Source organism: Pygocentrus nattereri, chromosome 13, assembly GCF_015220715.1.
Source record: "Pygocentrus nattereri isolate fPygNat1 chromosome 13, fPygNat1.pri, whole genome shotgun sequence".
In the NCBI taxonomy this organism is placed as follows: Eukaryota; Metazoa; Chordata; class Actinopteri; order Characiformes; family Serrasalmidae; genus Pygocentrus; species Pygocentrus nattereri.
In genome coordinates, this window is record NC_051223.1 from 31,443,387 (window position 1) to 31,460,352 (window position 16,966).

Consider the following 16,966-nt stretch of genomic DNA (forward strand, 5'->3'; position numbering starts at 1 on the left):
TTGGCACGAATTCTCTTGTACAGCTTATTCATGTGTTAATGTGACACATTTGAATGTAATTCAGTGTACTTTACTGTACAAATGAAAAACACAGGCAGAACCAGGCACCACAATAATAATAGCATTCTCCTCAGTCCACCAGGCCACAGGTTCATCAGCTGATGACAGAGCTGTCCAGCTCCAGGCCCTCATTTATTTCTCCAGAATATTGTTTTTGAAACTTCAGCCTTGAACAGAATCTCATGAAAAATGATAACAGCCAAAGATGTTTATAGGATTTGTACCGTAGTGTGGGCGAGGAATATTATTCCATGATTTCAGGCCCGGTTTTTTTTTAATAGGTTTTAATGGAGCTGGAATGGCAGCACTTTGATACGCATTCCTCAAATCCACATGAGAGAGACAGAGACCCTCACCACAGAGCTACTGAGGGGACAGGAAATGTGGAGCACACATACACTCTTTCTCTCCCCCCCACCCTCAGAGTTTTACTCCACTTTCCAGAGCTCTATAGCTGCCCTGTCTTTGCCATTAACTCCACTCAATGCACTATTACTGAATTTCCTCTCTGACACAGTGCTGCCTCTACAAACACTGTAACACTGATTTAACACAATATAACGCCACTCTAAAAACAACCCCCCCTTCCATTTCTTCCTGAGCACTTTTTATACACACACACACACACACACACACATCTTTTAAGCCGCTTCTCCTTCTGGGTCGCGGGGGGTGCTGGAGCCTATCCCAGCTGTCATTGGGCGAAAGGCAGAATACACCCTGGACAGGTCGCCAGTCCATCGCAGGGCAGACAGACAGACAGACATACACATCCACTCACACACTCACACCTAGGGGCGATTTAGCATGTCCAACTGGCCTAACTGCATGTCTTTGTACTGTGGGAGAAAACTGGAGAACCCAGAGGAAACCCACTTTTTACAGCAAGTTTTAAAAACTTCCAAGTCTAAGGCCGTGTTCTAGATTTATTGCTGAATTCTGAATTTTCTAGCTCTGGTTTTGGTTGAATACTGATTTTTTGTGCTCAGATCTGATTTTTCATCTTTGATTGTTCACATTCGTGTGTGAACATGGCACATTACCTCTCATTAGTGTGAACACACCTTTGCCCTAAAACTACAAAAATTCACATTTGATTTTAACAGAAAGAACAACTATTTGTGAAATAATCCATCATATGTTGTGTAATTAAATCAATTAGACGTAAAAGTCATTTAGTGTTTTCTGAATGTGCCGTTCTAGAGAAACTTACCAAATCACAGTTGTTCACAGTGGTGCTGATAGGAACCAGACATCCAAAGCATTTAATGCCTCTACAAACTACAGTACAGAAAGTCATTACATGAAATGGTTATGAATACACTGCCTGACATCTGAGGCATCATGTTATGATATATTAGAGATAAGCTTTTGGCCTTAAACACATCTTTTTTAAAACTTATTCAAGGCAGCGAGCCACATTCAAACAAAATCTTTTATACTATTTTACCATCTACATCACATATCCCTGCTGTTAGAACAAAACTTTTCTCATTTTTTGTCATTTTTTCAGTTTTTACCATAATTTGAAAATGCTTGTTGCCCTTTATGTTCTTTGTAAATGTCATGGAGAATTGACCTTCAGAAATGGCCCAAAATGACTTACATAGAAAGTAAAGTAAGTCTTTTTTTTCCTTTCCCTTCAAAGTTACCATTTTGGAGATATGAGGTTTTGTTCTGACAAGTAAGAAGACCAATGTATGTTAATGTTGTGCAGACATTACAGAAAATCAGTGGAATTCCTTTCTAAGGCAAAAAATCAAATATATGCCCTTTGAACCTTGTAACATGAACACAGCCTATGCAACGTGTTATGGAACACACACAGGGGAAGAATCTGGCCTGACCTTTGAGGGTGCAGGTCATGTATGTTTTAATGACCGGGTCATGATCCTGCTCTCTGATGCCTCCTGACCCTTACCCAGCAGGTCTGGCCGTTTAAACACAGCAAAGCCCCTATCACCCCTCGTGGACTGAACAGGTGAAGGACGCTCTGAGGGAAACTTGAGTAGGCAGACTCGTGAACGACGCTACCCTCAGCAAGGACCCCTCGTTGTAACACAGCGTTTCCTTTGACCCCTTTGTGTGCTCACAGAGTGGATTACCATAAGAAAAGGTCAGAGGAATAAGCAGGCTTGTGTATGGGTGGACAAAAAGGATGAAAATGTGTTTTGTGTAACTAGAGATGAAGTCATTGATCGCATGTCAGTTTCAAAAAGACAAACAGCAGCTTCCGTCTTGGCCTGCTGAGCTTGATGATGATTCCATACTAATATTACATTACTGTAACAAAATATCTGCAAAACAAGATGTAAGAGAAGCAAGCAATGCCTCTAACACCTGTTAAGGACCCTGAATTTCTATTAATGCATTGGATCGCACAATGTGAAGGACAGCTGATGTTTACACATGGTGTGAAAAAAGGATAAGCTAAGTCTGAGCTTAGTTAGGCAGGTAATGATACAGTAACAACATGCTGAGGAAAGAGGTCAGGTACATATAGAAGGCTGAATGTTTTAATAATAGCCTAGTTTTCTGCTAGAAATGGCACCAACAAGAGATAATTAGAGAAAGCAGAGAATCTGTCTCCACTAAAGTGTTAGTAATATTTTATTTTGATGGTCCACTTTAAAGGCCTTGTAGACACTCATTTGTTTTTTTTTTTTACCGATATCCATTCACCATGGATTAGTTTAGCCTTAATATTACCCTGACCTGAAACCTAATTCTCACTTTTATGCCTTTTGACAGTAGCTGTAAAATTCTATCTTCCACATTAGAGGTTCCCTTCCACCCCTTATTGCTCACTAGCAGCTCAGCACAGTCACATATTTCACATACAGAATCATAGTTAATCTGACAACAGAGTTACTTGGAAAAAATATTTTATTTCATTAAATTAATAATAATAAAAAAAAATCTGAGTCAATTTCTTAGCTAAGCCTACCCTTAACCTCACATCAAAGCTCAAACCAATCATAAACTTCATACTCAGTCAAACTCAAAACTGAACCATTCTCTAGTTCTCATCCTATTCCTAACTGTAAAGGCAAAGACAAAAGCTGTCCGGTTGATGATGGAGGAAAGAATTACACTAATTAAAGCTTGGTTGAATTTGCTAGCATGTGGATCAGTGGGAAGGCTTGCGGACAGGATAGATTGACACCATAGGGATTCCCACTGTTAGTAATATATCCATTACATGACCAAAAGTATGTGGACACCCTTCCTAATGATTGAGTTCTGGTGTTTCAGTCACACCCATAGCCAATAGGTGTTTAATATCAAGCATGTAGCCCTGCAATCTCCATCGACAAGCATTGGCAGTGGAATAGGTCATATGGAAGAGATCAGTGTCTTTAAACACTGCACTGTCACTGAAATAGGAAGCCTGCCCTGCTTGGTGGGGTCAGTAGGTGTGTGTGTGTGTGGGTGGGGCAACTCCATATAAATGCTCACGGTTTTGGAAAGGGATGTCCATACTCCATATTAATGCCCATGGTTTTGGAATGGGATGTCCAAAAAACATATATAGGTGTTATGGTCTAGTGTCCACATACTTTTGGCCATTTAATGTACTTGAGTAAAGAATGCTGTGTATTGTGGTGGGAAAACATGGATTAATTAATTCATGAAATTAATTTAAAATTGTGAGGTCTTGTCAAACCAGTAAAGCTGAGGCAACAGAATAATGCATAACATAACAGCATACAAAAAACTGGAATGCCTTTTTCACCTTAACTCAAAAAAACAATCCTAATCTTAACCTTAACTTAAAACCCATAACCCTATAATTGTTTCACCAGGTAGTTTGCTAACCAACTGAATGTTTAAAGATGAGAGGAACCTCAAAATAAAGTGTGCCACTTTTCTCACTCACAGTTTTAAACTCAAGTGAAGTTGAGAACTCAAGACTTTTTCTCTATAATCCGCAACAATAACAAGACCAACTGAGCACAAGTATCCCCAATTCCCACACAGCTCCCAGTCCAGCGTGCAATTCCTTCACACTCTCTCCGTCAGCCATTACAGAGGACAAAGAGCCGTCATCCCTGCAGATGGGTGTCTCTGTGTTCAAGCCTTCACAGCTCGGCCTGAAAAGAGCCCCATAATTCCAGCAAATTGGACACAGTGATTAGTGCGAGAAAAAAGGGGGCCCCATTCATAACATTAGCTCTGCAGAGAAAGAGAGAGACTATTATTTCCAGAGGGTTTGACTTGGGGTGGAGGGGGAGGGTATGGCAGGAAAATTTATGGAGCAAAACTATTCTCATGTTTGTTTTTATAATTTTGAGACATGTGTATGTATCCATCAAATCGTCATGTCTGGTACAGAAATGTGGGGTCCAGTTCACACCGGACTGGCAGGGTTCTTTGCTCAATCTCTTGAACAGCTGACATCAACACACTCAGAGCGCTGGACTGAGCTGTTAAATTTGAGTTAGCAATTGGAAACACTTTATGCACCATAACTGGATAACTGCCTTCACATCATCGGTTAAAAAAATAAAAATAAAAAACTAATTTATTGTTTTCCCCTGATGTCAAATGTGATTGAGTTCGCTTCTTTAGTTTTGCACTTAAGCTACAGGGCTAATGTAGCTAACATGAAGCTTACACCAATTACCATAACACACGCTGCATACCGCAAAACCTTATATCTACAAAATGTCAACTTTACAGGAGAAGAAAAAAACTTTTTTTGACTTTACTGTCAATGGAAGTCAATGGAAGCAGATATTGTTCCAAGTCATTTTGAGCTATTTCTTTTGGTCAATTGATCATGAAATTTACACACAATGTAAACGACAGCAGACATTTTCAAAGGAGATATGAGGTTTTGTTCCCTCAACAGTGTGAGGTTAATCTATAATAGACTTGCTTATGTAGTTTCTTATGCCATATGGAATACTGTCCTCTATAAAATGGACAAACTATTTGCCTAAAAGCCATCTTGAAACCTGAATTTTGTCCTTTTGTACATTATTATTGCATTGTTTGAGTGGGTAGCGATTTTCCCATATTGTGAACTCCCCTTCTTAAGAAGGCAATTCATTAAGTGGAAAGCTGAAGGCTGCGAGGCCTTCAGAAAGCCACAGTGAGTTCCATACGATCATAGCAACAGCTCAGGATTGATGGCACTCTCACGGCTACAAAACAGCACAATGGATGAATCGGTAAATAGAGGGGTGTGAGAGAGCGATGGAGAAAAGACAGAGTGAACATTCAGAGGGAAGAGTGAGGAGCCAGGGGATTAAAATCCAGCTCGTATCATGGTGTGTGTGTGTGTGTGTGTGTGTGTGTGCGCGCGCACAGACTGGAGTAAAATTCAGTTGTGCAGTTTGTCAAAGTTTCCTCAGGCTCTTTTCAACCTTAATGCTCGTTCAGAGTGTTTCTGCTATTTTCTTAGGTTTTTTTGATGTTGTTTTCAGTAGTTTCAGTGTTTCCTCAGGCTCAGTCCTCACCCTGACACCCAACTGAGTTTCACCAGGTAGTTGCTTAAAAGGTTTGAGCATTTGTAGATCAAACAAGTGATCATCAAGGACTTCTTGGGGTTTCTTTAGGCTCCTTTGTGTCTTAAGCTGCACTAGATTTTCTAGACAGCTTCACAATGTTTTCACACTACTTTAAAGTTCTGAACATTTGTAAAAAAAAACGTTTCTATGGACTGTTTTGGAGTTGATGTGTGTCTTCGAACTTTAGATGATTTTGACTGTTCTAGATTTTCAGTAGGCAGCTCAAATTTTTCTTTAGCCAGTTTTAGAATTTCATCAGTCTGTTTTAAAGCTCTCTCACACTTTTGAATACTTTTTTTTTCAGGCTGTTCAAGATTTTCAGACTGTTTATAGATTTCATTCAAGCTGCTCAGATTTTAGATGATTTCTTTTTTTTTCATAATTTATTTTTAGTTTTTAGATTTCAGACTGTCTTAAAATTTGGTGAGACTCTGAGAATATCCCTGTGCTAGATATTCATTAAGAGTTTCTAGATATGCTTTAGGCTGTTTTATTATTTTTTTCAGGCTGTTTTAAAGTTTCCTCAAACTGTTCTAGATATTCTTTAAGCATTTGTAGATATTTCTTAGGCTGTTTGACTTTCTTCAGGCTGTTCCAAAGTTTTTACAAGCTAGTCTAGAGTTTTTTCTTAGTGTTTTGGGCTCTTTTGAAGCGTGTGGAGATGGTTCTTAGTCTAAAGGTGAATTACACCTCCACTGGCTGACAGCTAACCTTTCATTACAGCACTAATCCTTCTTAATAAAAAGCTTGTGATGTGGGCTGTGACCCATTACAGCTAGCAGCACGACTGAAAGAGGCCATTTAAACCACTGTGTGAGCCACAAGATACCAGAATCAAGAGCGCTCCCCCCCCAACACGCACACACACACACACACACACACACACACACACACACACACACACACACACACACACACACATCCACACTGATCAGAGAGTATAAGCACATTGATTCTACACATACAGAGCAGTGAAGAAGAGAAGAGACTGAAATTAGCAAATTAATCCCTCATCGATAAAAACAAAGACCACAAGTAATGATTTTGAATAAGTATCCATTTCCACTCAGTTGAAGAGAGATGTGTTTCTCTTTTACCTCCTGATTCATTCTCAGACTTTCCTTCTCTTTCCTATTAGTTAAGTACATTTGAAATACTTCAAACTTGTACTTGAATACTTGAAACTTCATGAGAGAGAGAGACAGAGAGAGAGAGAGAGAGAGAGAGAGAGAGACACAGAGGGAGAGAGAGAGAGAGAGAGAGAGAGAGAGAGAAAGAGAGAGAGAGAGAGAGACGCCAGAGAAGTTGAATGGCAATGTGAATTAGCACAACATCAGACTGCAGTTATCTACAGTCCATCTCGCTGTTTTAGCAGCACTGACTAAAGTGAAATTACTCATAAAGTTGTTATTATTATTATTATTATTATTATTATTATTATTAATTTATTCATTTCCCCCCACAAATCTTAAAACCAAAGGAATACTGATCAACTTAAAAGTGTAAAAACAGTCTACGGCAGTACAATGAATAACTGTTAAGAAGTTTTCAAAACTCCACTTTGTGAACATCAACAGAGTAAATTTCATGGCAGGAGCACTGGAGAATTAATAAATAATTAAATAAGGCACAGTAAAGACTCACGTTAATAATCATATTCACAACTACAGAATAAAACTCATAGAGCGAGTGTGCGTGTTTTCTCCAGATACACACACACACACACACACACACACACACACACACACACACACACACACACACACACACACACTCTTTGAACGTAGATACAGATTTAATAATAGCAATAATAACAATAACAATTATTATTATTATTATTATTATTATTGTTGTTGTTGTTGTTACTAATGTTATTATTATCATCATCATTATCATCATCTCGTTCTAATAACAATCTCATATGATTAATAACTCTAACGGAGTGAATGAAGAGGTCACCTGTACCACTGCAGCCCGTTCTGGTAGTTGCGGTCGAAAAAGTGCGGCTCCGCTCCCACCGCGCGGACGTCCGGATGCACGCGGAGGAACTCGAGCAGCGCGCGCGTGCCCCCTTTCTTCACGCCGATGATGAGGGCCTGGGGCAGGCGCTTGGCTCCGTCATCGTCCGGCCTCAGCAGCGTCCTGCGAGCGCTCCACCGCGCGCCTCCAGCCGCCACCTCAGAGGGCGCGCGCGCAGACGTCACAGCTAGGCTCTGCAGCACGCAGAGGGTCGCGAGCGCCGAGAGCAGCATGAGCGCGAGCTGCTTCCTCACCGTCGCCCGGCTGGGCGCGCGCTCCGGGACCATGACGCTGCAGCACGAGCCACTGCCATGCTACTCTCTCTCTCTCTCTCTCTCTCTCTCTCTCTCTCTCTCTCTCTCTCTCTCTCTCTCTCACACACACACACACACACCTTCTCTCACTCACTCGAAGGCGAATATGCCGTGCACGCGCATCTGCAAGGTCTTTACACAGTGACCGTCACTGAGCTCTGATAAAGTTTGTTTTTTTATCTTGTCTTTTTATCTTTTTAAAAGGGTCTTCATCTAAATCAGATCGCGCGCCTCGAAGCTCAAATCCGTTTATTCGTGTTATTAAAAGTGCACATGATTATCCCGCGAGCTGCCTTTAAAGAGAAACGCCTCGTAATCCATCCGCGCGAGCTCATCTGTCAAGTTGCTGTAAACTTTTTTTCTGTCCCGCGCGCGCTGCCTGCGCCTGAACTCCCCAGTGAAGTCACTCGGGCGCTCCTCAGTGTCCAATCAGCAGCGTCACTGGCTCTGACAGCGGGCCAATCACATCGAGGGTGGGCGTTGACGTACAGGTGACGCTCTACCAGCAGGCAAATGTCACTTTGGTGACAGAAGAGCAAGAAGCAGGCAGCAGTGATCGATATCCGACCGAATCAATGCAAACACAGCCATCTGTTGGAAACGGAATCAGTTCAGTTAAACTGTTCAGTTCACGTTATTCCTGTAACAATTTCCCCCAAACACCATCATCTGAAATCGGCTTTAAATTAGTTAGAAATTAGAAAGTAGAAGTAGAAAGTAGAAAAAATTCTTTAAGCATAAGGAAGAAACACTGAGTGGCACCAAGACCAAAAAAGAGCATGAAAAAGAACCTCAGAGAGAGGATTTGAGAGCATTGCCCCAAATGAAAAGCTGTTTAAGAGCTTGAAGAACAAACAAAAAGAACCAAGAGTCAACAGGAAAAAATCCATATGATCATAAAAAGAACCACTGAGCTGAACAAGGACTTGAAAGGGAAAACCCTCTATAGTCATCAGGAAGAAAGACTGAGAGGCACCAAGACTCAAATAAACTCTCCAAGAGCATCAGGAAGAACCACTGAGAGGAACCAAGATTTAAAAGGTAAAACACTCCATGAGCATCAGGAAGAACCACTGAGAGGAACCAAGATTTAAAAGGTAAAGCACTTCAACAGCATCAGGAAGAACCACTGAGAGGAACCAAGATTTAAAAGGTAAAGCGCTCCAAGAGCATCAGGATGAACCACTGAGAGGAACCAAGATTTAAAAGGTAAAGCGCTCCAAGAGCATCAGGAAGAACCACTGAGAGGAACCAAGATTTAAAAGGTAAAGCGCTCCAAGATCATCAGGAAGAACCACTGAGAGGAACCAAGATTTAAAAGGTAAAGCACTCCAAGAGTAAAAAAACTCCATAAAAAAGTGCTGATATTGTACAGAGGAAAGGTCTAGGGGATAAACCAGTGACCAATGTTAACGACTGGTGAACATCTGGTGGAACCTGATATCAACATACAGGATAGTAGAAGAGTTTAATGCCTCTAAAATCTCCACACAGAAAGTTGTTACATAAAACGGTTCTAAATGCAACATCCTTTGCTATTTGTTAAGAGTGGTTTGATGTGAGATGGCTCATTGTAGAGACACAGTCTCAAATTTCTTTACAGTGATGGTCATAGGAATTTCTATAACACAAATATAGCCTTTTTATATATTATCCACAATCACTAGTCACCACTGGTAAAGACTGATAAACGTGTGGGGGAACTTGTGATATCTACACACATGTACATGCACTATATTTCCAAAAGTATTCACTCACCCATCCAAATCATTGAATTCAGGCATTCCAGTCACTTCCATGCCCACAGGTACATAAAACCAAGCACCTAGGCCTGCAGACCGCTTCTACAAACATTTGTGAAAGAATGAGTCGCTCTCAGGAGCTCAGTGAATTCCAGCGTGGTACCGTGATAGGATGCCACCTGTACAAGTCCAGTCATGAAATTTCCTTACTATTAAATATTCCAGTCAACTGTCAGTGGTGTTTTAACAAAATGGAAGTGATTGGGAATGACAGCAATTCAGCCACGGAGTGGTAGGCTACATAAAATGACAGAGCAGGGTCAGCGAATGCTGAGGCACATAGTGTGCAGAAGTCACCAACTTTCTGCAGAGTCGATCACTAGAGACCTCCAAACTTCATGTGGCCTTCAGATCAGCTCAAGAACAGCGTAGAGAGCTTCATGGAATGGGTTTCCATGGCTTACATCACCAAGCGCAATGCAAAGCGTGGAATGCAGTGGTGTAAAGCGTTGCCACTCTAGAGCAGTGGAGACGTGTTCTCTGGAGTGATAAATCACGCTTCTCCATCTGACAATCCAATGGATGAGTGTGGGTTTGATGGTTGCCAGGAAAACGGTACTTGTCTGATTACATTGTGCTAAGTGTAAAGTTTGGTGGAGGGGGGATTATGGTGTGGGTTGTATTTCAGGAGTTGGGCTCGACCCCTTAGTTCCAGTGAAAGGAACTCTTAATGCTTCAGCACCAAGAGATTTTGGACAATTTCATGCTCCCAAAATGGCCCCTTCCTGTTCCAACATGACTGCACACCAGTGCACAAAGACGGTCCATAAAGACATGGAGGAGCGAGTTTGGTGTGGAAGAACTTGACTGGCCTGCACAGAGTCCTGACCCCAACCCGACAGAACATCTTTGGGATGAATTAGAGTGGAGACTGTGAGCCAGACCTTGTCATCCTACATCAGTGTCTGACCTCACAAATGCGCTTCCGGAAGAATGGTCAAAAATTCCCAGCCTTCCCAGGAGAGTTGAAGCTGTTATAGCTGCAAAGGGTGGGCCGACATCATATTAAACCCTATGGATTAATAATGGGATCTCACTTAATTTTATATGCGTGTGAAGGCAGACGAGCAAATACGTTTGGTAATATGGTGTACATGTACACATGCCTTCTGAGACATTATATGGAATAGTGATGATGGTAAAATAGTGTTAAATCTGAAAAAAAAAAAAAACAGAAAAATGTTTTCTTTGGGGACACTATTTTATCTTGCAACACCCTGTATATACACAAGCCAAGAGTGGATTAAAGAACGGCACATTACACACAAAAATACTCTGAATGACTTTGTTTACATCTCTTCTATTTAATTATGCAGAGTTTAAAGAAAAAACAAAGAAAAAACAGGGGTATTTCCATTGAATTTTCAGTTAAAATCACATCTAAGAACAAGTTATTCCTAGATATTTCTAAAGAGATTAGATATAAGAAAACCCTCTTGCATCAGGAGAAGAAAGTCAAAGGAGAAAATCAAAACAAAGACGCAAATCAAACAAAAAGCTGCTGGTGTTGGCAGAAAAAAAATGGACTGACCTCACCAGAACTGAGGCCAGAACATTGTGTGAAGCAGAAAATGCAAAACTAACTTCTCAGACCGAACTTTATATCCCTGCGGAGATCTCCTGAAAAGAATGGCAGCTGCAACAAAGAGAAAGAGAGGACACACTGAATACTGAAATTATATTGAAATTATATTGTGTTTAGTTGTTGATGCTTCTGTATAATTTTCTGTTTAATTCATGCTTTCTGCTCTTTTTTTTTCCTGAAGCTGAAAAATGAAAAATGGAAAAATTCTCACTTTCAATTTTGATTGGAAAACTATTAAATGAAGGATGGTCTCTGACTGTTACACAGTGCTTTATAGTGCCTGATGCTTGAGACATTGTTTTATGACAGTATTGAGCTTACATTTTGGCCCAAAAGTATTTTTATACCTTTTTTGGCAGAGAGGTGCATGTTCTAAGGAAAAATTGTTCCCAAGAAAACAAACTTTTTCAGATTACACACTATTTTACCATCATCAACATCACATATAAAACTCAGAAATGTGTAGGTTCCCTTGTATTCTGGGGTGGTAAATACAAAGGCTATGGAATTCCCCTTTCAATGGGCCTGTTACAAATTGTTGACAAAAATTGAAGTGTGCAAGGTCTTTGAGGTCTGTGTATTAGTTACAAAATAATTGTAAATATATTTTTTTAAACGTGGGTTTCTTAGATTTTCAACCGTGAACTTTCTGCATTTATCTGCATTACCTCATAAACCCTTTTCATTCTTCTTTTATAATGATGTATATGTACCAAATCTTGCAAGCAGCCAATTTCAAATGAAAGGTTATATAATTTCTAATTGAATGCATCATGCATTTAAATGTATAATCTTGCACAGAACAGTAGCATGAAATGCGATGGTACTGTGAGTTTGAGGGAGTGTGCAGACAGATATTGGTCTAATGAGATTAATAACAACCTGCGTTACAGCATGACGAGATAAAATCATCTCCGCATCCAACAGGGACGTAATCCCCGCAGTCTACTGGATGTCTTTGGCTGTGATGAGTGTGCATGTGTGCATGCTTGTCCTGTTGTTTTACAACAAAAATTACATTTCCCAAAGTTTTGAGCAGAGAATCATTTGCCAGTGTGTTAAAACATTAATCAGTGTATGAATTTAATTATGTCCCACATTTGCATTCAGTCAAATACTATAGATCTGACATATGCAGAAAATGCTACCTCACCAAAAAATGCAATTGACATTCTGGCCAACATGCAAAATTCCCTAAACTGGAAAGTCTAATTCACATTTTGTAGCAGTGCTGTAGGATATGCTCAGAAATTGAGGTAGTAAACTCTCACTGGGGCAGTGCCCCTCTTGTCACTGGGGTGGTCCCCTCAAAGGTACATCTCAGTACCTGTAATTGTACCATAATCTATTGAAATGATATTTTCTAAGTTGTACTCACTCCACACACCCCATCTCACCTCTGTGTTTTTTATTTTATTGCTCAGTTTTAAAACATTCAGTTAGGAAAAGGTACAAATCTGTGCTTTTCACCTGAAAAAAAAATTAAGGTTCACAATTGAATCTTAAAACTACTGTTGTACTTATGAGCAAACATTTACATTGTTTATATCTTCATGAATAGAAATATTACTTGCACAGCTCAGTTTATTTCTACAGCTTTAGTTTCCAGAGTGAGATCTGAGATTTGAAAAATGTCAAGTGCTTTGAGGGTGGATTTTTGGAGGGCAGGCTGTTTTGGAAAGTATTTGTTTTTTTCCTTCATTAGTTGGTGAACAAACAAGCAAGGCGGATAGCTAAAATTACTTCTAGGAAGACAAATATCTTATTTTGGCTGTTTACTTGTACACTGTAAAAAGTGATTCATCAGATCTGCTTAAAAATGTAAAAATACTTCATGTGGTAACAAATAAATTAACTAGTGTTATTCAACCCAGATAAACATTTTGAATGAATGATTCTTTCAATCAAAGTCATTTTTTGAATAAAACCTTAATTTACTTGTTACCACATGAAGTATTATTTTAAGTAAATCTGACGAACCACTTTGTACAATGTAGACACTTCAAATCATCAATACAATGGACAGAATAAATCACTTCAACAGCAGTAATGATTCATCAGATGAGGAGAACAACAAACTATTGAAAGTTACCTTTCTAGATAAATTAGTTCATCTTCTTTTCTGTGGTTGAAAAAGCAAAAAACTTTCATTCTGTGCTGAACAAAATTTGTTTTCTTTATGATTTTGTTTGATGACAGCAGTAAGAGTTATACTGATGTTTGTTTGGTTGTATTTCTAGGACTAAAGGTCAATGGCTAGTCTGGCAGTCAGGATTGGTTGATGCCTCAGGGATTCCTTGTGTTTGTATAACGTTTGCTCAGTACTGTATTGAGAAAACAGAAACATGAAAACAATTTAAAATCATAAATTCTGTCAAGTCAATGAGGGTGAGGGATGTAATGTTTCACTATACAACAAGTGATATACTGAACTCTGGTTTTAAGCTGGAATGTGTGTTTGTTTTTGATATATTTTCAGCTTTTAGGTCTAGTAAGTCGTTTGGTTCATTTTTCATGGGTGGAAGTTTGCACTTTTTTTGCACACTTCTTTTACTGTTTGGGTAACCTTAACTTTTGCCAGACACTCCTCCATTCCAGAATCCCTCACTCTGTCTCACTGAGGCCACCTAAGTTGTGCACTTTCTTACCACATTCTCTCTCTTTTTTAATAAGCAGGGGAACAGTGCAGAGTAAAATAAAAGTAACAGAGCCACATTATTTCTTTACAAGTGAACAAGAACAGAACCAAATGTTTCACATCTGCTCCCATAGTTAGCACCATTAGCATTAGAAAGGCCACACAGTGCCTCAATGCTGCTTCAGAAAGGCGATGGAGACTTCAATCAAAGACGGCTTGCTTATGCCAGATGTCTCCAGTGTTGGGGACACAAAGCGAGGGCCGGTCAGCGGTTAACAAATCACAGCCTTGGTCTGCTTGGCTTCATGGAGAGAAAGGAGGAGGCATGGCTGGCCGGCCCCCCGCACTGCCCCCAGGGGTCAAATGATTTTACATTGTCATCTTTGGCTTCATGATGAAGGAATGTAGGCAGAGCCAGTCCTATTGGGGGTGCAAAAGCATGCGCTGCAGCCTTAGTTTTGAAATTACAGTCTCTTCACTCTCATGACCTCGTAACCTACATATTAGCAAGCAAGCAAGCAAAGTTTAATTATATAGCGCTTTTTACAACAGGTGTTGTCACAAAGCAGCTTTACAGAACAATCAGTATTACGGAAAGAAAAAGAAAAATCCGGGTTCAAGCCCCCATGAGCAAGCCAGTGGGAGCAGTGGCAGGGAAAAACTCCCTAAAAGAGGTAGAACCCTTGAGAGGAGCCAAGACTCAAAAGGGGAACCCATCCTCCTCTGGTCGACACCGGATGGTTGGGATAGTGTAGTGGTTAACACCTCTGCCTTCTACACTGTAGACTGGGGTTCAATCCCCACCTGGGCAAAACAACCTACACTATACCAATAAGAGTCCTTGGGCAAGACTCCTAACACCACCTTGGCCTACCTATCTAAAATGATCAAATTGTAAGTCGCTCTGGATAAGAGCGTCGGCCAAATGCCGTAAATGTAAATGGATAGCAAACATTGTTAGTATAAAGTATTATAGTACAAAGTGGGGAAAAAACTGTGGTTCATTTGATTAGTTTATGATTAACAGCAGCAGCAGCATCTGAGGGTGAGGATTGCACAGCGTTGTACAAGAAATTCAGTGGTGGTCAAGCAGGTCCAGAAGGATGGCGAACAATAGCACCCGGTCAAGGCAGACAAGGCAAAGAAAGTAAAGAAAAACACAGAGTCAGTTCTGTAATGAGTGACTGATCACAGATTGCAGTATTAATGGAGCAGCAGAGACTCCAGCAGGTTTAGATCTGACAGTGAAGACTAATTACCAAAGGCTTGAATATACAAGTAAGTTTTTAGCCCAGATTTAAAATCATATTAGTTTAATAGTTCTTACAATATTGTAGATACAGAATAAAAAGTCCTAATTCCACCATACCTAACACACGCAGACCAGCACATTAGTATAAGAAAATGGTTTATGTCTGAAAGCATAGAATGAAGGCTTTAATTTGCCTGCATAGTGTTTCTGTTAATACTTCAAATGTTTGTATAATCAGTTTAAATGTACACTGGTGAAAGAAAAACAGTGTTGGGCTGCCTTAACATTTTGAGTTTATTGAACTTCTAAAAGTATTACAATCTGTTTTGTGGCCTATTTGTTTTGTTTTTGTAACATCTCTTCATGCAAGCTAGACTGGGAAATGTGCAGTTACTAAATACACAGCATCCCATATATTTAAAAACTGAAATGCTAACTTAGCTATTGCCTTTGATTTAGCCACCTAATATGCATGTTTGCAAGGCTAGTCTTAATATAAGCATGGATGACTTACTGTTAAACATTTCTGTTGCATTTTTGTGCGTTTTTTAAATTTTTTGTATCTTATTTTTTTCTTTTCGGTGGCTGTTATGCACCTATAGCCATCACAACTTTCCTGCTTATTCTAGAATTTACTATTTACTATAATAAACTTGTCTTCCAATTTGTAACTTCAGTGTTTTGACTCATTTATGCTACTGCCCTTGAGCTAGGGTTGTAACACTTACAAGCTAGCTAACCTAGCTCCCCACTGAGAATAGTTGTTGTATAGCCTGATTCATTGAGGCTAAAAGCATTCAGGGGAAAGATAATGCACTTATGGGAAATGTAGTGTCTGTAGTGATGTTGTGCAGCCATAATATTTATGTGGTGTATAGCATGTACAGCACTAGAATGGAAAACTTTATGTGCCCCAGTAGTTTCTAATGACCCCCAGAATCACAGTATGTTACACTGTAACTGAAGTCACATAAGCAAGTCTATTTGAGATTCTAACTTAACATGGTTTAAGGCAAGTTTTTCATGATTTAGGCATACAGTTCACACGATGCTAACCTGGTATTTATGGACTTCCACTACGTGTCAACTTCAGACACCATGATTGGCTTCATTTGGTAAAACTGTGTAAATTTGATGTTTGGATCGACACAAGAGAGCTGAATCTTGCCTCTGAGGAGAAATAAGACTACTATAAGATGCTAAGACTACGACTGCACCTACTCTTCACTAGGGGCTGGTTTGTGTAGTCATAAGTCATAAGGTGTAAACGTCTTTTCTGTCTGGATAAAATGCTCTGTGCTGATATGTGCACCATTTATTTCTAATGGAACACGGCCTGAATACATGGTGATGGGCGTCCACTGAGGGGGCTAAGGAGGGTCACTGCTGAGTGGACGGCACAGCCACATTCACTCCTTCCATTGTTTGTGTAAGTCTAGAAACAGCTTCTTTTTTCTTTTCCCAACTGCAACATCTCTGCCAGGATGGACGTTTTTTTTCTCTCTCTCGTGTGAGAATGAAAGAAGACCGGCAGTGGGTAATTACACACTATGGGCCGTGGTGCTGGAGCAAAAAACGAGGAGACGGCGATGGCATGCAGGAACCGTAGACACACTTTCATCTTCGCCAATTATCCAAATTACTTAACTATGGCTGTAGCTGGAAGTTTGGTTTATTTTGAAATTGTCACAAACATAGTGCTGTTTATTATTCATGAAATTTAGACACACCATTTATTTTCTTTTTTCAGTCTATGCGTATTTCTGTTTATTCCGAGAAT

At 39.9% G+C, this 16,966-nt stretch overlaps 1 protein-coding gene across 2 annotated transcripts in view; it reads right to left on the minus strand.

The window, feature by feature from the left end:
• Positions 1–7,894, minus strand: part of LOC108429207 (heparan sulfate glucosamine 3-O-sulfotransferase 3A1-like) — a 52,096-nt gene extending 44,202 nt beyond the window's left edge. For both annotated transcript variants that reach the window (XR_005131303.1, XM_017700788.2), the window contains exon 1: positions 7,536–7,894. Coding sequence is in view for 1 of the 2 variants with exons in the window: in XM_017700788.2 (XP_017556277.2) it covers positions 7,536–7,882 (347 nt within the window). In the remaining variant the exon portion in view is untranslated. The remainder of the gene's footprint in view (positions 1–7,535) is intronic.
• Positions 7,895–16,966: the final 9,072 nt, after the last annotated feature.